We start from the raw sequence: 20138 nt of genomic DNA, 5'->3' as shown, positions 1-20138 counted from the left end.
ATCAATTGAAACGGCTAATCTACGTCTTACGTTTTAATCTTTTGCAGCAATAAGTCTTTTTTAACTTATGTGTTTTGGAAACAAAAAACGGGATTCGGGAAAGCGATGAATAGGAGTGCGGGATGCGGTATTTTCGTGAAAAAGGAGCGGAAATGCGGGAACAGGATACCCCACCCCCCCTCCCCTCCCCAGACCCCGAACACAGTGACATGGAGAATGTAAAAATACTTGGTTATTGCTTTTGCTTATGTGGTGGCTCCTAAAAGAGCCGTTTGTTTGTAAAGAGGTGTCCCACTTTACTTCTTGGCGGTTTTTTTGGCGGCAGTTTTCTTGGCGGGCTTTTTTGCTGCAGGCTTCTTTGTCTTTTTTGCTGCAGCTTTCTGCGCGGCTGGTTTCTTTGCTGCAGTCTTCTTTGGTGATGATTTCTTACTGGGCTTTTTAACTGCTGTTTTCTTGGCTGGCTTCTTCTTAGCCGCTGGTTTCTTCGCCGCTGGCTTTTTAGCCGCTGGTTTCTTTGCTACCTTCTTGGCGGCGGGCTTCTTTGGCTTCTTCGCCGGTTTCTTCGGAGCCTTCTTTTCCTCCTTGGGCACCTTGAAGGAGCCAGAAGCGCCAACTCCTTTGGTGTGTACTAACTTTCCACCAGCAACTCCTCTCTTGAGAGCCGTCTTCAAGTGTGGGCCGACCTCGCCAACCTTGTAGTTGGCTTTGATGTACTTCTCGATGGCTTGGCGCGAAGATCCGCCTCGCTCTTTCAGAGCTACAATAGCAGCTTTGATCATCTCACTGTATGGGGGGTGATCAGCTGGCTTTTTAGGCTTAGATGACTTCTTCTTAGCCGGTGACTTCGCTTGTGCTGCTTCAGACATGATGGAGTTTGAACGATACCTTCGGATACGAAAGAACTGATGCCTCGGATGCTGTTAGCTGATGTAAATTACTTGTATGCGGACCACTGAGGAGACAGCAAACGAACATGGCGCCCGATTCTTCTGTGCTAGTTTTCTGTGGGTTTTGTCAAATAAAGTGTTGTAACACAAAAATTAGTCGCTTCTAAAATTAAAAAATTGCGAGTTAAGTCTTTGAAGAACTGATTTCCACAAATAAGTGCGAGGTAAGGCAAGTATTGGAAATAATAAACGACCTTTTATCCTTCCCCTTCAGTGAATTTTGAAACATTTTTATCTTTTACGTCGTATAACTGTTGCGCCTGCGACCTTTTTTCTCTGTTGAAACATTTGGGAGATAGGAGAACTGCTACACTTCAAGTCTCTTGCTGTAATCTTCACAGTATCTCTCATTTAACTGGGTTTTAACTCTCTTTCGTCTTCTTAACAAGGACAGAGTCGCTCGCATCCATTCGCAAGGGAGAGAAGTGGAGAGAAGGCCATTACGATCCCGGAGTACGATGAGCTGGTACTTATCAAAACCCAGTGAATTTCATTTTCGTCTGAACGTTTTAACTATTTGCCGATAAACAGGACCACGTTTGAGAGCATTTCAACAAGACCAAACTTCATAAATTGTTGAAAGTCAGCCTGAGTGTCTAAATGGTCGGCAGGCGGTCAAGATTTTCGAGATCTGATTAACTGTCAGTAATTTTTTTAGTTAGTCACTAGCAAAATCACCGACGGTTCGATGTGCATTTATCTAAAGTATATCAAAATTTTCTTCCACTGGTAGATGCAGCGATCTAGGTTGAAGGACCTTATGTTAGTAGACAGTGAATGTAGATGTTCGTATTACATGTATGTTGGAACCATTTTGTGTTTCAAAAAATGAGCGGCAGTCGGCTTTTAAAATATTGTTAAAACTGAAAGGTCAGTTTTTAGTCATGGAGATAAGGTTAACCTTCCTTCTGATTTACTTTTATGATTTGAACATTTTTTATTTATTGAACCATGTTATGATCATATTAGGGACTTTAAGATTCAACGACGCGATGGCAACAAAACGTCAAAAAAACAATTGGTTTAAAAAAGAAAACAACAACTTTGCATGTGCATTACGCTTTTTTGTACATTTCTTTCCTGTTTTTGCGCGACTACGACGTGAAAATGCCTAATTTTGCTTTTTATGGAGGACGTAAACAAGCTACGGCGAAATTTTATTTCTCTTTCTGAGCTTGAATATGATCCCTTGAAATTCAGCTTCGGGACGGTTCGCCTAGATTTGACAAAGTAAGTGGGCAGGAACAATCGCTATCAAGACCGAAAGAACGCAAATTCACTTTTTGAACGACCTTCTCGTTGCCGTCGCGTAGTTGAATCTTAAAGTCCCTATTTTCTGAGGAGTTGGCGGCGGTACACGGTAGAGATTTTTAAATCGCTCTTTTAAAGCGCTCTTTTTTTTTTTAAAGAAAGAGCCTGTGGTTTCTGTTTTCGTTATGGATAAGTTTTTCCTGAGAATATTCTGACAACTTTGTAGTTTTTTTTACAGATTTGATTCACTAACAAATTTTATGCGCATAAAACTAAATAAATCGCGCGTTCAATAGGGAGAATTCATGTGCATGGGAACAAAAATAGGTAAAGTAGCTTTTTCGCATCATGTGTTACCAAGTTAAGCCGATAAAATATTTGTATCATTTTCGTTGATCTCTGCCTTCTAAGTTCCTTACTTAATAATTCTTGTTACAAAAATATCTTACTCCTTCTTGGAGCTGCGAAAACGGTTTGGCTCGTTATGAGAGAGAAAATTTTAGACCTTCGACGCGCCAGAGCTTTTGTATCTAAAGGAGTGGAAACATGGAAGGACACAAAAGACATTTCTGTTGGTTATTGCTTTTATTGATGTGGTGGCTCCTAAAGGAGCCGTTTGTGTTGTAAGTATTGGAAGCAATGCACTTATGCACGCTCTCCGCGGATTCTGCGGGCCAACTGTATGTCCTTGGGCATGATGGTGACACGCTTGGCGTGGATGGCGCACAAGTTGGTGTCTTCAAACAGACCAACGAGATAAGCCTCGCTTGCTTCTTGAAGAGCCATCACAGCAGAGCTCTGGAAACGCAGATCGGTCTTGAAGTCTTGAGCGATTTCTCGCACAAGACGCTGAAAGGGCAGCTTGCGGATTAGCAGCTCAGTGGACTTCTGGTAACGACGGATTTCACGAAGAGCCACTGTACCAGGCCTGTAACGATGAGGTTTCTTGACTCCTCCAGTGGCAGGCGCGCTCTTACGAGCTGCCTTTGTGGCGAGCTGTTTTCGTGGAGCTTTTCCACCAGTTGATTTACGGGCAGTTTGCTTTGTACGTGCCATTCCTGCTAACTCAAAAGTCAACGAATAATTTTTCGACAGTAATCCATAATATTTTATTCTTAGCGCGCTATTTCCTGATTGGTTACAAACTATGCAATTTCATTGGATAACCGAGACTGCTACTAAAAATGAAATTGATCTCGGCTTGCACTTCGATCCAGCATGCCACTTAAGGTTTTTTCATTCGTGGGAAACAAATATTTGTTAGCTTTCGTTCTTAGTTGTTAGAAAATATCATCATAAAATCCGTTGAGGAGTTAAGTTGCACGTTTCTTAGTGATAATGCCAATTTTTTGCTCCTCTAACATGTTCGGTCTTGTTTGGTGAGGCAATATGATGGTAATGATTATCTTGACCTCATGGCTCTTTTGTTTCTATCCACCAATAGCGAACAACTAATTACACTTCTTTTAGCCTGTTTCCCGTGAGGTCATTGTTTGTGGTATAAAAAGAATAATTCTCAATTTTTGAGTCATTATTCTGTTTCACGAAAGATCATCAAGATGTCTGGTCGCGGTAAAGGAGGCAAAGGTCTAGGAAAAGGAGGCGCAAAGCGTCACCGAAAAATTCTTCGTGACAACATCCAAGGCATCACCAAGCCAGCTATCCGTCGTCTTGCTCGCCGTGGCGGTGTGAAGCGAATCTCTGGCCTCATCTACGAAGAGACTCGTGGTGTTCTCAAAGTTTTCTTGGAGAATGTGATCCGTGATGCTGTTACCTACACCGAGCACGCCAAACGCAAGACTGTGACAGCCATGGATGTGGTGTACGCTCTCAAACGTCAAGGACGTACTCTGTACGGATTTGGCGGTTAGATCTTTGCGTTACCCACCCAAACAAACGGCTCTTTTAGGAGCCACCAAATCTTTAAAAGTCATAGCCAATAAAGTGATATTACTCTCGTATTTTAAAATGTACAGCGCGCGTGGGGTTTCCGTTGAAAAAAGGACTGTCAGTAATACTATTTTCTATTTTTGTACGATGTTGTAGAGGTTCTAGCAAACATGCATTCTTGCCCCAAAGCAATCAACTGTATAACGGACGCTCGTTGAGGCATGAAGCAAACTGCGCGCCGGCGTCGTTATAAACTGAACAAATTTGCATTTGATGTAAACAGTTCGGAAAACCCACCACCATTAGATGCACATCATTTTCGAACTTTAATATTTATATTTATCTCACATATTTTAGTGATCTTATTCATAGTTCACCTAAAATGTCAAAATGTTGCCGTTTCGTGGGAATTTTATTTTCGCCTTCTGCCGGGGAGTAAAGTACCCGACACACCACGCACTAATCAACGCCTAAACTCGGCCGAGAAAATTTATTTGGTTAATTCTTCTGTAGAACGGAACACCCAGTTAAGCCATAAAAGCTTTCTCTTTTGAGCAATGGATTTTTAACCGTAAGTTATAAGGATTATCATGCAAGCTGAATCAGGGGTTACTTTCTGGCTTCACTGACTTATTCAAAGAAGAAAAAAATCTACAAATTGGTTATATTTGTCTCTTCATGGTCATGACTTTTATTATGTGGTGGCTCCTAAAGGAGCCGTTTGTTTTAACGCCGCGTAGGACTGTTTAGGCTTTTGGTTTCTTCTCGGTCTTCTTGGGCAGAAGAACAGCCTGGATGTTGGGCAGAACACCTCCTTGAGCGATGGTGACACCGGCAAGCAGTTTGTTCAACTCTTCGTCGTTGCGGACAGCAAGCTGAAGGTGACGGGGAATGATTCTAGTCTTCTTGTTGTCACGAGCAGCATTGCCCGCCAACTCGAGGATCTCGGCGCTCAAATACTCAAGCACTGCAGCCAAGTAGACTGGGGCACCGGCGCCAACACGCTCAGCATAGTTGCCTTTGCGAAGAAGACGGTGGATACGTCCAACAGGGAACTGAAGTCCTGCTCGGGATGATCGGCTTTTGGACTTGGTGCCCTTTGCCTTTCCTTTACCGCGACCAGACATGTTTTCAAAACAAACGTTTAATAGCTCGATAATGTGCGAGTGAATGAATTGAAGTTACAAACCTTAGAGTTTATACGCGCGGTAAAATTTGAATGGGATCGAATCGCACCAATCAGACTTAACAATTTTAAGTGTCTAACGAAATATGATGATGTATGCAGGAAGCATATTGACCTTGAAATAGAGCAACCAATTAAAACTTAACGATTTCGATCCGTATGTTAATTGATCCCCTAATGGTTTTCATATAAATAGAATCTGGGTCATCTCAGTGCATTCACTTCCATTCTGATCGACAGACATGGCACCCAAAGTTGCAGGAAAGAAAGGCGAGAAGAGAGCTGGAAAGGCAAAGGCCCCATCTGATGGAAAGAAGAAGAGGAGGGGAAAGAGAAAGGAAAGCTATGCCATCTACATCTACAAGGTGTTGAAGCAAGTTCACCCTGACACTGGCATCTCCAGCAAAGCCATGGGCATCATGAACTCGTTTGTGAACGACATCTTTGAGCGCATCGCCACCGAAGCTTCCCGCCTTGCCCACTACAACAAGAAATCAACCATCAGTTCTCGCGAGATCCAGACCGCCATCAGGCTGCTTTTGCCCGGTGAACTGGCAAAACACGCTGTCAGTGAAGGAACCAAAGCTGTGACCAAGTACACCAGCAGCAAGTAAACTCACTTTGTGAGTTTACCGCCAAAACAAAACGGCTCTTTTAGGAGCCACCAAATGTCATAAAATTCATGACCAAATTCAATAATATTATCCTAATTCCCGCCCCTAGTAGCCTGTTCACTGACTCTCTATTTTCTCTTAAAAGTCCGTCGAGCGCTCGTGATAAAAATAAAACCCCTTGTCCAAAAGCTGGCTCCTCTAAGCGACGAATAACCATAACGAACAGTTTTCAAACTCTACTCAAATCAATCACTTAGTGATTCTAAATCGGTGATAAGCAAATCTTTAAGAATTTCAGTAATTTTAAAATATCACAGCAAAGGATGACACAACTTTTAGAAATAATTCGAAAATGCTATATTTGTAATGGTATGGTAAGCTTATAAAATTTACTCGCCGCGTGACACTGTGTATACACCGAAGTCTTGTATAGCGTTTTCCTAGGGGTGAGGGGAGAGTTTGTTGTGTGTCAGTCACCTTTTCGGCTCTCACGCCTCGCGTTAAACTGCGTCTCACGTGAATCTGGGTGTCTGACTTAAGGTTTCATTCCCTAACTTTAAGATTTAAATCTTCTCAATCACATCTTATCCTTACCTATAAATTGCGCTGCTCCATTCCATGGCTTATCGTCCTTAGCTTTTGTTCAGGAAACACGGACTGGTGGTTGGGCCGAGGGGGATTTAGTCCCCCCTTTTTTCACACATTTTTTATATGAGATCGGATGATTAGTTGCTTTTTAAAGCATTTAACAAGAAAAATTAAACTAAAGCATGTAATTCAACGTTTCGATGTTTCTAACATCTTTACAGTCAAACCCCGCTGTGTTGACAACCGCAGTTACACCTAATTATTACGGACAGTTTGCTTTATCCCTGGGGTAAGAAGGCCCTTACATTTTCTCTAAATTCAAGCCGCTTAACACGGACTCCTCTTTAATACGGACACCCTCTAAAGGTTTGAATAAAATAGATAGCACTCGTGCGTGCTTAATTATTATCCAAATGTACCAATCACCAATATAGAGAAGCTTCGCGCGACTGAATCTGATTTCTCGTTCAACGCCCGGGGGCGGGGGGGGGGGGGGTACTCGTACTCCCTTATATAAGCTATATAGGTATGTGACACCCCATCGGGTAAAGTTTTTGGCCCGTTTTGGTCCGAAAACGGGTATGGTTTTTGGGGGAACTACGGGACGGTGTATGAACGTATTTATCGTTTCAATTCCAAAGAGAGTAAGAAAGAAAGAGAAATGTGTAAATTCGAAATGGATTTGAAGAATTTTTTTTGTTTGCGCCATAATCTAAGGAATGATAACATAATTTCTGCCTAAAGGTCAGGTCTGAAAACGGGTATGGATTTTAAAGTTCTGGTCTGAAAACGGGTGCGGAAAATTACATTTTTTGGTCTGAAATAGGGTCAGGATTTGGAGAACCGAGCGGGGTACTAGGGGTACTCCCCGGGGTTGGGTTCCTGTATAAACAGTATTTCGTAGATAGGGCAAAATTATTCTTGCGCTTTTTGAGGACCGAAAAATTGTCCGTGAGGGTTGGTTTCTCGACCCAATGTTGCTTTATGTGTCTCAGATCGACGAAATTGAGGGTGTTTGTCGCTGATGTAGTGAAACCGACATAGTCCATATTAATTGACCACATTTGAATTGCTCATTTACGGAGAACATAAGAAAACTGAACTACAGAGTCTTGGCTCAAAAATAGTTGTTTCTCTGCAATCTGAACAATATCAAACGTTAGTATAAATGGAAAGCTGAACAAAGAGTTTTCTGCCATCTGATTGGTTGAGCGGTTCGGCATATGATGCTATATTCACCGCCTAGCGCGGTGAATATAGGACCAAAACAAACGTTTTGCAAACGTTTCGGACGAGGAAATCAGAGAAATAAAGGTTAACGCGGTCCCGAAATCAACACAAAATGCTACGAAGTATGGTGTAAGACTGTTCAAAGGTAAGTCAACTTCTTCCGCTTGTCTTACTATTTTATTTGGAAACTTAACAAACTGTCAAAGATCGATAACAAAAGCTGAACTTGCTGTTTAATTTTTTTTTCTCAGAATGGTTTGCACAACAAGCTGAATTCACAACTGAGTTTGAGTCCATGGAAGTGACAGAAATGAACAACTGTCTCTCAAAGTTTTACTTATCAGCAAGAAAGCAAGACGGAAGTCATTACAAGAAGACAAGTCTGTTGTCTATCAGGGCAGCCCTAGATCGTTATCTATGCTACACAATTCAATTTAACGAGGCAAATAAAGCTTTAAATTCCTACCTTAAGCACCTTGCCAGTACAGGGAAAATTGCCGGTACGGTTTACAAAAATCCCTTAACAGCTAGACTACGAGTAGTCCCCATTTTTCCTCAGGGATAGTAGAGCGAGCGAAACGCGGGCGCGCGTGAAAATCACCCACGCGAGAAAAGGCGACACGCGGCGTGGAGAGAGAAATTTTTCTCTCTCCTCGCCGCGTGTCGCCTTTTCTCGCGTGGGGTGATTTTTACGCCCGCTCGCGTTTCGCTCACTCTACTATCCCTGAGGAAAAATGGGGACTACTCGTAGTCTACTTAACAGCAGAAGTTGTGCAAAAGCTGTTTGAGGTAAGAGAATTGGCGTGTGCGGAAACAAAAAATCCTCTCGCTTTGCTGCAAACTACATGGTTTTACGTTTCTCTCTATCTCGGTAAAAGAGGGAGAGAAAATCAAAGTTTAATGAAGAAATCTATGCTCCGTCTGACGGTGACAGCCACAGCTGAAGAATTTTTTGAGCGAAATAAAGCAGAACCAGGCGCAGTGCTCTCCACTAAAAATCACACGGGCGGCATTGATGACAGTGAACATCACGGAGATGGGAAAATATTCTCATGCCCCGGTTCCAAAAGATGCCCGGTTAAGACGATTAAAGCGTACCTTTCCCATCTGAATCCAGAGGTGGATGCGTTATTCCAGCGGCCCAAGGATGCAAGTGTAAGGTTCAGTCCAGAAGAGGATAGCATCTGGTTCGAGAGGAAGGTTTTAGCCCACAACACGCTGGAAAATATGCTAAAGAACATGACCCAGAGAGCCGGGATCCAGCCATATTTCACGAACCACTCTCTCAGGGCCACAACAGTCACCGTTCTTTCTTCAGTGAACGTGGAGACACGGCAAATTAAAGCAGTGACTGGCCATAAAAGCGAAGCAAGTATCGAAAGTTTTTGTTTTTGTTAGTTCAATAACCACACATCGCCCCATGTAAGGTAATCCGGAATCCGGAATCCAGGTAATTTTGGTCTGTGGAATCCGGAATCCACGGCTTTGGAATCCGGAATCCAGCTAATGGAATCCGGAATCCAAGCATTGTAATCCAGAATCCAGGTTGCTGGAATCCACTCTGTTGTAATGGTTCCAGGGCCTCTTCTTTTCCTTTAGCGACTGTTGCGTGAAAATCTCATGTCGCAAGGACGCGCAACAGGCATGTTCACGCGTGTTTCACTCGCAGGAACATCCCTTGTCATTTTGACATATCGGATATCAATTTGAAACAATGGCACATTATAATGACGTGACAGAATCCCAGGGAGTGATTCATATTACTGTATATTATCGCTCTTTATAAGACACCCTTTCGATTTTTTTCCCCGTTGCGCTTTTGGAGTCGGAGGTTTAGATTCATTTCCTGTTTGGGCGCAATTGGAACTAATTTTTGGATTTCAGGTAACGTCAAAAGAATAATAATATAAAGTATCCTTATTCTTGGCCGTAGTATCAGTAGTCGCGGTGGTTGCAGTTACTGGCTTCTTTCAGGCACATGTCATCAGTGTCACTCAAAGAATGACATGCTGCACGTGGTGTCGACGTGGTGTCTTTCATTCAGTCCAGATTCAATCAGTCGAAATCAGACATCTCGAGAGATCACTTTGAATTTTTTTCTCAATCGATCGTTATCAATCTTTGTCAGCATGGGGAAGCACAAGAAAAAGCATGAGTCGGAAAGGTACGTACGTCTATAAATTCGGTGTTTGTGACTTTGTGATGGAAATGTTTTGGCTGCGTGGTTTTGAATAGATCAGAATGTGTGAAACAGTAATCTAAAACTTCGAGCAGCTATATCTGTCTGTTTCTATCATGTTCAGAATTATGAGCTAACTATCTTGCAAATTTATGTACAGGAGTCCAAGAAAGAAAGAGAGAAAAGCGGAGAAAGAAAAGAAAAGTTCAAGGTCTGTGGAGTTGTCGTTGTTTGTTCTATTCGTGTTTTCTGCTCAAAAAGCGGTGGTTGTGCGAACACTTACTGAAGCGTTTCTGTGATCAAAATTATATTCGAAGGTGACAGCGTTTCCATACCATTTACAGACATGCTAATTAAATCAGGACAACACGGATTAATATTAATCCGTGGATTATAATAATAATAGATTATAATATGGTTATTATAATCCGGTAATAGATTATTATAATCCAGTAATAGATTATTATAATCCAGCAATAGATTATTATAATCCAGTAATAGATTAAGGCACGGCAAAAATTGGAAGGATTAGATTATTATTAGTAATAATCATCCCTGCAAAAAATTCAGTTGCAACTGTATTACCAGCAGAGCTGAGACAACTGCCGACTTCTGCTACTAAAAAATAATAACGTATAATAAGGAGTGCGGTTATTGACTGAATGTAATTAAGAGTTTTGTTCACAAACTACTAGCACAAGTAGCAAATTCGTCGTGGTTAGAATAGAATATTTTCTTTATTGAGAGACTTGTACAAATTGGAGCTATGTGGGATTATATTTATCAGATTAATATTAATCCTAATCGTTTAAGGTACGGCTCAAAGCTCAGTTATGGATTATAATAATCTATTACTGGATCTAATATTAGGATTAATATTAATCTGATTAATATTAATCCTACATAAGATTAATAGTAATCCTAATTGATCAAGGCACGGCTCAAACCTCAGTAATGGATTATAATAATCTATTACTGGATTATAATAATCTATTACTGGATTATAATAATCATTAGGATTAATATTAATCCGATTAATATTAATCCAAGTTGTCCTGTTAAATAGAGCATTTGATCAATGAAACGAACATACCAAAGTGAATCCAAAGTAAATTATCGAATTTACTTCACCGTAGAGCTCCGGAAATTGCTTGAAAAGGTCTTCTTCGCCCTTGTAGTTTGTGCATGAGAGAAGATAAAGTATGCACAAGACTGTTCCTCTTGGTTTGGGCCACTGACTGCGATCCCAAGCAAAAGATCTTTATGAATTCCATGCTAGCAGACAGGGCGAAGTACCCCTATCAAGTCCCTATTCCTGACTGCCCACACAACATCAAGTCAGTACGTTCTGCAGAGTTTAGGCATTGGATTGACATTGATGGATACCTAGTGAATGTAAGGCTGCTTTTGGTGCTACGTAAAGAATACGAAGACATCAAGAAATCAGTTTCATTGAAAGCAGTTCGGATGGATGTAGAAACAGCAGTGGAGATTCACCGGAAAGCGATTCAAGATTCCATTCTAGATGAAAGAGTGAGCACAACATTAGTTCCAGAACTGGAATTAAAGCACTGGAAAAAGAAAGGGGCCTCTCTTTTAAGCTACCCGGTAGGATTGGCGTTCTCCCCAAAGCATAGCAGGCTGTTTATTACCGATAGACGTCTCCATGCAGTCTTCATGGTTGACATGCACTGTCCAGCAAATGTCACATTAATCGCTGGTGGTGGTGAGCCCGGGCACACTAATGGATATGGCAACAAGGCCAGATTTAGAAACCCAGCTGGTATTGCGGTGAAAGAGAGCGGGAAGCTGTACGTTTGTGACCAAGGAAAGGGAAGAGTTAGAGTAGTCAATTTGCGAACGCTTTTCTGTCACGCTTCCCAGATTGTACAAGGGAGCGTCGAAGAAAGCCAAAGTGAGGAAGAAGATTGCGCCGGTAGACGTATCCGTAAAGTCCATGTACACGATCTTTCCCTTATTTCTGAAGGTAATGTACCGGATCTGGTGTCACCATTTGCCATATGTGCGTCTGCGAAGGGTAGCGTTGAACTGTTTGTGTCAGACGTTGGTCTTGGCAAGATTTTTTCAATTTCTGGTGTTGTAGACGATGAGGAAACTAACTGCGTCGGCCAGTTAAATGAATTGTTTTGTTTTGATCGATCTAGTTTATTAACTTCATTAGCCTTAACACGTGACGAGCAATACTTGTTAGCTGGAGACGGGAATGGTTCATGTATTCATCTTTGTCAAGTGAGAGGACGATTGAAACTGAGAACAATTTCGAATATTCCAGGCCTCATGGGTATTGCAGTGACAGATGGTGGAACCGTGTTCTTGTCCTCCAGCAAAGAACACGCACTGTTCAGTTTGAAGGAAGAAGAGATGCTTGGGGGTAAAGAAACCCTAACGAAAGTGTGTGGAGAAACTGCAGGCCATCGTGATGGTGTCCAAAGTCGATGGAACAAGCCTACTGCTTTATGCGTATATCGAAACACTGTTTTCGTATGCGATACCGGTAACGTAGCAATAAGAATGTTGACGTCAGCAAAGGGACTGATCCCCCAGCAAAGTAAGATGGCCCAATATGCAAACGTGTTCCGACTCGACAAGAAAGCCAAAGAAGAAGACCTACCACGTACATTTGAAGATCATGTGAAATCTGTCGAGGAGTTGGTTGCATTTCTCTCTAACCACGAACAGGAAGCCCTGGAGAGGACGGGCAAGCGAAATACCAACGGTCCCGACATGACCATACCTCGATGCACCCGACAGTCCTTCCTCATAGTGCTAGAATCGCTGACCAGCCTTACCAACACGCTAACGGAGATTGGGTATAGTCACCTTCTGGACAGGATCTGTTTCGAAAGTATGACAACTTTGGGCGTGGAATGCTATTTCAAAGGAATGCGAGCAGACCACGACATGCCTACAGTGGCTAACTACGCTTACAGAAGAGCGCGCTGCGTGGAAGACGATATGCTGCGCATTTACCAGAAGGATTTCTCATATTTCACTGGGCCCACTTCATATTATACGGAGAAAATTATCAAAGGTGAACCCCCAAACATCAAGACGCGACCAAACAAGCTGTCAGCAATCACTGAAGGAACAGGTAGCAAAGAAGAAGACACAAGGCGAGAAACTGTGATGCGAGAATTTGCTAAGGAGTATGGAAGAGGCGTAAGACAGGAAAATGTCCGCTCAAAAAGGAAAGAGCTAACTGGCACCCTTCCTTATGCCCTTAGTATGTATCCCACTACCATCACAGCCTCATTAGAGGAAAGCGAAGACGTAACAACAGCCTGCCAAGTTGTGGATGCTAATGTGGCATTGCGGAGTACGGCTGTACGGGTGCAAACCATTTACCAGAAAGACGACATATTGGCAGTAAGACACAACCGTAGAAGAGAGATCTCACCCTTCTGGCTAGCAGTTCTTCTGGAGGATGTACAAATAGAAGTGAATGGTGGAAATTTTGTGCAGAGTATCCCTAAAGTGGCTAAACCAAACAAGTGATTCACTAACATACACCTCCGGTGATGTCTGTAATGGGAATTCCCCCAAGTGCATTCTAACCCGAGTACTCGACTTTTCTTCCGATGGATCAGACATCATTTTAACAACAGAGGAGGATAACAGGCTCTGTCGAATTGCTAATGGGGACTACGGTGATGATGATGACAATGAGAATGAAACTGCACCACCAACTGCAGAGGATGAGGGAGAAGTATCCCTCCCGATAAGACTGCCGGGAGTTAGTTTATCAGGACGGAGAACGACACGGTTTATTCTAAGATAAACGTTTCCGTTGCCTGCGTAGCTTGTAGTATAGTAATTGGACTATCTTCACGCTATTTGTTGGTAAGCTGTAACTGAAGTTTTACATTTCTGTGTGGCAATTAAACAATTCGGAGACGAATTATGTTTGAACCTGAAAAGCACTAATTTTGGCAATGTGTACCTCTTTTGTTATTGTTGACGCCGTTGTTATTATGAAAATAAGAATAGCCCTTCCTCGTTAGTATTTCTTCAACGATGTGGACTCAGTGGACTTCAGAAACCGCTCCTATATTCATAATCCTCTCGGGTAAGGCCAAGAATTATATTTTATACTTATATTTTATATAAGACAATGTACACTTCGGGTAAAAAAAGAACAACCTTTTTTGGTGAAAACAAAGTACAAAGGAAACGTTGAAAACCAGAAAATAGAATTTTAAAATCTGGAATCCAGCCACTTATGGAATCCGGAATCCACGGATGTGGAATCCGGAATCCACAGGCATGGAATCCGGAATCCACAGCGTGGAATCCGGAATCCAAGACTCTCTTGGATTACCTTACATGGGGCGACACACAGCAGTTCAATAAGTACACAACAGATCAATAACCACACCAGTAGTTCAATGACCACCGATTAGTTCATTGAGCGTAAACTACATGTAGCTGCGGGAAAAATAGCCACAAATACGTGTTATTTTTAATAAGAATGTATAGCATTAAGTAAGTGGTAAATACTCATTTAGCTATGGTACGAGAACTAAATAAATAAATAGCTATGTTACACTGTTATTACGGGTAAGTTCTAGTGAGCTCACTAATATAGACAGGAACATAGACTGATGTTAATTTAAAAATTTTTAGTCTGCTCAGAAGGTCTGTCATTCTCATCAGGGGCACAGTGAACAGACCTGAAAAGAGAGTCAGGGCCGAAAAGGGAAAACACCGACTCGGTCCGGAGAAAACTTCAACTAGAAACCCGACAAAGCGCGCGTTGAAAAAGCAGAAAAAATAAACAGTTAACGGTAGATGAAGGGTCAACCAAAGCAGTCCCAAGCACTCAAGCTGAAGTAGTAGCTGTTCCAACAACAGCAACCAGCATTTCCACCATTCAAGACGAACAAAACGTCTTCATTGCCAACGGCGTAAACCCAAGTACAATTCTACGATCGGGCAGCTTTCATGGATGTTCTTTCACGTTCAATATTCAACAAGTAATTGTTAGCCCTTGCAGCTATTTCCTTTGACTTTGTTTTTGTAAAGAGCTGTTTTCCAGCAAATCGAGGAACAACTGAGCGGTCTTTATGACTGTTTTCCGCTTGTTTGAAACTTTGACACGAAATCAACGAAGTCCGTTTGAAATGTTTATCATGTGATCATTTGCTCGTTCGTGAGACCCCCCACATAGCGCATGTGCTTGAGGCTTATTGAGAATTAAACAGCAAATTTTAAAGTGTTGATCGGCGATTTCTCTGTTGTTCAGTTTCCAATTATACTTAAACAATTATTCGCCTCAGGCTCAGTTAATATTGTTGAATATCCCCGAGACGAAAGGCGAAGTTAATATTGTTGAATAATATTAACTTCGCCTTCGGCGAATAATTGTTAATTAATAATCTTGAAGTGAACATTCTGAACATGACGATGCCTTTTGGCGGAGCAACACCTATGATACCAAAAGATCTTACATTTCTTTCCTTGCAGTGGTTCATGTTGTAGTTAATTATTTATCTCAGGTGATTTTTCTTTTTCTTTTGTTTTTGGGTACGTTAATGTATGCTAATACAGTTGAAAAAAAAGAAAAAAAAAATTTACCTCAACATATACACGGGCATCGAATCCTCCAGGTCGATGCCATTTGTTGGCATAAGTGGTTCTTTATCGATTCCTATCGATTAATATTGCAAATCGATATTCATCTATGATTGATATCGGTTACTATTGATTATTATCGGGTATCGGTTTATCTGTTAACCACGTTAGGAAGTAAGAGACATCCCCACTCAGCACAAAGGAACCGAAACAGAAGATAGTACGAGCAATGCATTGTATCTGGCTCACGCATTTTTGAGAGACACAGAATACTTTAAGACGCAGAGATTGCACTTAAAAGATTTAAAATGTGTAACGGATGAATGCCAAATCATCTTTGAATCCTTCATGGGCCCGCTAATCCTATCAATACGGCAGAAACTGGACAAACAAAACCTCTGCCGCTTATTTTTCATGTGCTACAATGTTTTCGTACGTACTTTAATAACAACAACAACTTTATTGACTTTATCTTCGACATGAAGATTTCAGTACCAAAACAATAACAAATGAAAAAAAAAAGTAAAATAAAAGTTAAGTAAGAAAGAAAGGAACAATTGAATATTATCATAAAAGAAAAATTACTTGGCTATGTACGGCTTCTACTCTACTCGTATGGTAAGAAAGTTTCAGATTAGAGTTCGGATTTACAACAATTTAGAATATTTTCAATGTAAGAGGCACTGAGATTTATAATGTTTTCATCGCACATAGACATGATATATAAAAATAGTGCCTTGCAAGACATATTCGTAAAATTACCGTTTATCGAGTGTAGGCTCTCCAAGAAGATACCCCTTATATGAGAAAGTGATGGGTGGGTACATGTCAACAAATAATGGAATTCATCACAAATTTCGGATCTGTTACAAAGAACTCAACTCTGGGTATCTTCTTGTAGCGCCCAGATTTAATGGGTAGCAAGTGGCACGAAATTCGTACTTTGGTTACTGCCACTCTTGTCTTAACGTTCTTTATTAAATCAAGATATGATTCAAATCTGACCTCGTTTTTTACTTCACTACACAGACTTAATTTATTGCCAACTGAGGCCTGAGGTCGAGTCGAGTCAACTGAGTTGTTTTTTAATAATATATGTAAAATAAATCAAATGTTTTCCATTGATTAATTAAATGCACTTGAGAGTGTACAACTGAAATAGTGTTTAAAAAACAGACAAACAAACAAACTAACCGAAAACAAAGAAGCTGGTCTGAATTCTTGTCAGACTCTACATCTTTTCCTGCTAAGGTTGCATTTTCGTTTTGATTTTGTTCTGTTTTGTACTTGTTTAGAAGTACCGTGTTCCTACGTCGAGAAAACAGCGCTGAAAAAAATGATTGACTCGTCCCTTGTTGACAGTTTTATAAGTTTTCCTTGGTTTAAAAAGTGCCCAAGGCCTTTAAATCCTCGGGCCTTTGCAATAATTATTAGTTATTATTCTCACTGACCCTATTTTTAATACTTGCCTAAACTTCAGTCTTTTGTTATTTGTTATCTCCTTTCGCTATGATTCTTTCAAGTCTATTAGATCAAGTATACATCGTAATTTGAAAAGAAGGAAACTTTTTTATCGGAGGGGTTCAAACCTATTCTCACGGTTAATGATTTTTTTTTTATATCGTATAATTTCCACCTTTTCTTCCTTTCTGACCGTGATAAGTTATTTTCTGATAAACGTTCGGGTTAATATTTGAAGGTTAATAATTTCAATCATTAAATTACAAGAAGTGTTTCTGGTCTGATGTATGTAGTGTATGGGGTGGGGGGGGGGGGGGGGGCGGTAAGGGGATAGGGGGGTGCACGGACCCACGGATCCTACCCCTGGATCAGCCACTGCCTAATCGGTTACTGGGTGCTTTAGCCCACCCAGTAACCGGGCCGGAAGCCAGTGCAGCATGCCCACAGTTTGAAATGAATATCGTTTCAGAAATAAAGGCCCCAGTCACCTTACGTAAGCCTTTTCTTAAGTTTAAGTAGAACATATACAGCTCGGAGAAATTAGAATGTCAGTGTAAGTGTTTACCTAAACAATTTTGGTGTGGTCCCCCCGAAATATTGTTCTTGTTTTTGTCTGGTTTCAGTGATAATTAAGAGATATGGTTGTTTTAGTAAAAACAGTATTAATCGTATAAATTTACGGTTTCTCACAAAGTTCCACGATAACTGCTGACTCCAAATAAATCTTGTCTACTCCAACAGCTTCAACATCGTTAGCCAGCCATTGGCCGTGTCCTCCATTATTTCGAACCAGTGCACCATTTTCGTCTCTTCTGTAAATGTCGATGAAGGGGATACCCGCACGCCATTTTCGATGGTCTCTGCGGAATCCCATTCGCCAGTAGTTACGAGGGGCTTCATTAATAACGGCAAAAGGGGAAGAGGGCAGTTGATTCAACTCATATATTTCGTGACTTTGCTCCAATTCTGCATCTTCTATTGAGTCGGGATACACGGCCGCGGTCTGGTATCGTGACAGCACACTCATTAGCGTGCATTTCCATTGTTTCTCAATTAAAAAGTCGTACAACACTTTGTCTTCTCCTTTGAGCAGACGTTGTTGAAGCCCCTTTGAGATGTATTTGTGCTTTAAAAGAATTCCAATATGAGAAGGTGAACCACTGACCTTTTGGCGAATCTTTTGCAGCTCATCGTTTACGTTGGCAAGATTTTTGGCAATCACGGAGGGACTTTCTGTGCTTACTTCAAAATGTTCTTTTACAGGTACAGAATATCCCGGAATAAACTCGGTGCCACGTTGCTTGTGACAATCGTTTGGTAGAGTTATTTTGTAGGTAACGGTAACTCTGTGTCCTTCGAGAACAGGTTTAACCTCGTGAATGCAACTGCTGTAAAACGCAGCCCACTGAATCTTGCTTTTGTCCCCAGAATGATTCGAGAAGTCAAAGACGTGTTCTAAACCATCGTGGCTAACGCACAGTTCCCCTCCCTTGTGGGGCGAAGGAAGGCAAAGGACAAGCGTGCCTATCATCTCATCACCAGAAGGGCTGTCGGCGTGCGGCTTAAAAAAGCCCCCTTCGCTGTAAACGTTGACTTTGTAACGATCAAGTTTAACATATCTTCCCGGAGTCAGGGTGTCTTCAATGTGTTTTTCAATACATATTCCCTCTGGAACAACTTCAAGCCCTCTCGCCGACGAATCAATCTTGAATCTTTCGGTTTCAATTTCGTAAGCCAGACGAACTTCGGAATCAAGCACTGTTTTCATTTTCCTTAAGTCTCCGAACGGTGCAGGACTGCAATATTTTAATAGCTCTTCCACAGGAAGATTCGCCAGCTTGTATTCAAGCCAGTGCTCCTTGTCTTTTGTTGGCTTCACTTTTAAGGTAAATTTATCGATATCTGGGGGCTGTAAACTTCCTCCACAGCAGAACAAGGGCTTAGAGAAAACCTGCTCAAGACTGTCTAGAAGCGGGTAAAATTTTTTGACGTCTTCTTGTCCTTCCTCGAAACGGTATTCGCATTGGATGTGATGACTGTTAACGACATAGCCTACAGGAGGATTTCGTATCGATCTTGCTACTGCTTGTTTGTAATGAGAGGATGTTCGGTCGGTTGGTTTCTCCTGCCGCTTAGAAAAAGCCTCAGCCATTTTTCAGTTTAGGGGGTTGTGTCTGATTTTTTACTTGCTCTCTCAGTTGTACTTTTTTCTAGGAATACGAAGTGAAGGCCCAATACCTGATTGGCTTACAGGATCACGTGTCTCTGCCTTTAGGCACTTCCTTTTTTTCTCGGAAAATCATGGATGTAAATTATTTTGTTTTACAAACACTTATTTCGAGAAACAGGATGAACCTGCGTGCGTTTTTCAAAACAACCGAAAATGTTTTGGTTTCAAAAAAGCTATTTTAAGAGCTGAAAGTCCATTAGCAGAAATATGTTTTTTGGCAAACTCTTGATTGAGATGTCGAAGTTGGCCTTAAAAAAAACATTCCCAGGGATCTCGGATAAGAGAGAACACTTTCCGGGCCTGAAACGTCTATTCGCTACTTTAATTAGTAGCGAGTGAGGAAGATCCGACAATCTTCGCGTATATTTTAAAAAGTGAACGAGACAGGGCAGGACACGACCTCATGAACACGTGATGTACCGATGTAACTATTGAAGTAACTAACTCAAGAGGAATCGATCAGGATGTAATCGAGCTAATGCAAGAGAAGATAAAGGCTAAGCTCTATCCTTAGACTAGACTATGTTTACACTATTCATTACTGGATAGCTCTTCAACTAACACGAAATCTATACCGGACAGGGCTTCTGTTCACACAAAAGACGGTGATTTTAGCGTGATTTCTGTAACGAAGCTAAGCTGCGCCGCGCCGATGTTGATCGTGGATCGTCTCATATCAGATAGCTTTCTGCTACCTTTGGTCCCAGTGTGAACAAGAGCGTGGACTGGAACACACTGAGACGAAAGTGAATATTGAGAAATAGGGAACTTGAGCAAAGGCGTTTTAATTTGTGCTGCTTAATGTCTTTTCTTTACGGAACAATTACAAAAATACTAGTTGCTCTGTTTATTTGATCAGTTTTGTTGCCTTCTTTGGACTCTTTTAATATAAGGCAGAATGCCAATTGTTCGGTTTGTACAGTCCCAGACTTCTTCACTTGCTAAAACCAGACTATCTGAATAAAGTAGA

The 20138-nt window shown here is 41.4% G+C and overlaps 6 protein-coding genes and 1 pseudogene across 6 annotated transcripts; 3 read left to right on the top strand and 4 right to left on the bottom strand.

The window, feature by feature from the left end:
- Positions 1-196: 196 nt before the first annotated feature.
- Positions 197-928, bottom strand: LOC140947835 (histone H1.0-B-like). Its single transcript, XM_073397041.1, has one exon. It carries the CDS (start codon positions 864-866, stop codon positions 297-299), a length of 570 nt encoding a protein of 189 aa, XP_073253142.1. The 5' UTR covers positions 867-928; the 3' UTR covers positions 197-296.
- Positions 929-2762: 1834 nt separating this feature from the next.
- On the bottom strand, positions 2763-3317 carry LOC140947847 (histone H3). Its single transcript, XM_073397050.1, has one exon. The coding sequence runs from the start codon at positions 3252-3254 to the stop codon at positions 2844-2846; it is 411 nt and encodes a 136-aa protein (XP_073253151.1). The 5' UTR covers positions 3255-3317; the 3' UTR covers positions 2763-2843.
- Positions 3318-3757: 440 nt separating this feature from the next.
- On the top strand, positions 3758-4069 carry LOC140927639 (histone H4). Its single transcript, XM_073377318.1, has one exon. The coding sequence runs from the start codon at positions 3758-3760 to the stop codon at positions 4067-4069; it is 312 nt and encodes a 103-aa protein (XP_073233419.1).
- Positions 4070-4813: 744 nt separating this feature from the next.
- LOC140936841 (histone H2A-like) lies at positions 4814-5229 on the bottom strand. Its single transcript, XM_073386344.1, has one exon. It carries the CDS (start codon positions 5213-5215, stop codon positions 4835-4837), a length of 381 nt encoding a protein of 126 aa, XP_073242445.1. The 5' UTR covers positions 5216-5229; the 3' UTR covers positions 4814-4834.
- A 282-nt stretch (positions 5230-5511) lies between these two features.
- On the top strand, positions 5512-6280 carry LOC140947816 (histone H2B, gonadal-like). Its single transcript, XM_073397020.1, has one exon. The coding sequence runs from the start codon at positions 5517-5519 to the stop codon at positions 5886-5888; it is 372 nt and encodes a 123-aa protein (XP_073253121.1). The 5' UTR covers positions 5512-5516; the 3' UTR covers positions 5889-6280.
- A 6033-nt stretch (positions 6281-12313) lies between these two features.
- On the top strand, positions 12314-14038 carry LOC140936831 (uncharacterized; annotated as a pseudogene).
- A 3311-nt stretch (positions 14039-17349) lies between these two features.
- Positions 17350-19160, bottom strand: LOC140936821 (uncharacterized). Its single transcript, XM_073386323.1, has one exon. The coding sequence runs from the start codon at positions 19088-19090 to the stop codon at positions 17615-17617; it is 1476 nt and encodes a 491-aa protein (XP_073242424.1). The 5' UTR covers positions 19091-19160; the 3' UTR covers positions 17350-17614.
- Between the last annotated feature and the right edge of the window lie 978 nt (positions 19161-20138).

This window comes from Porites lutea, chromosome 1 (genome assembly GCF_958299795.1).
Source record: "Porites lutea chromosome 1, jaPorLute2.1, whole genome shotgun sequence".
NCBI lineage: Eukaryota > Metazoa > Cnidaria > Anthozoa > Scleractinia > Poritidae > Porites > Porites lutea.
The sequence above is the reverse complement of the archived record's forward strand: the minus strand, read 5'-3'. Positions and strand labels throughout refer to the sequence as shown.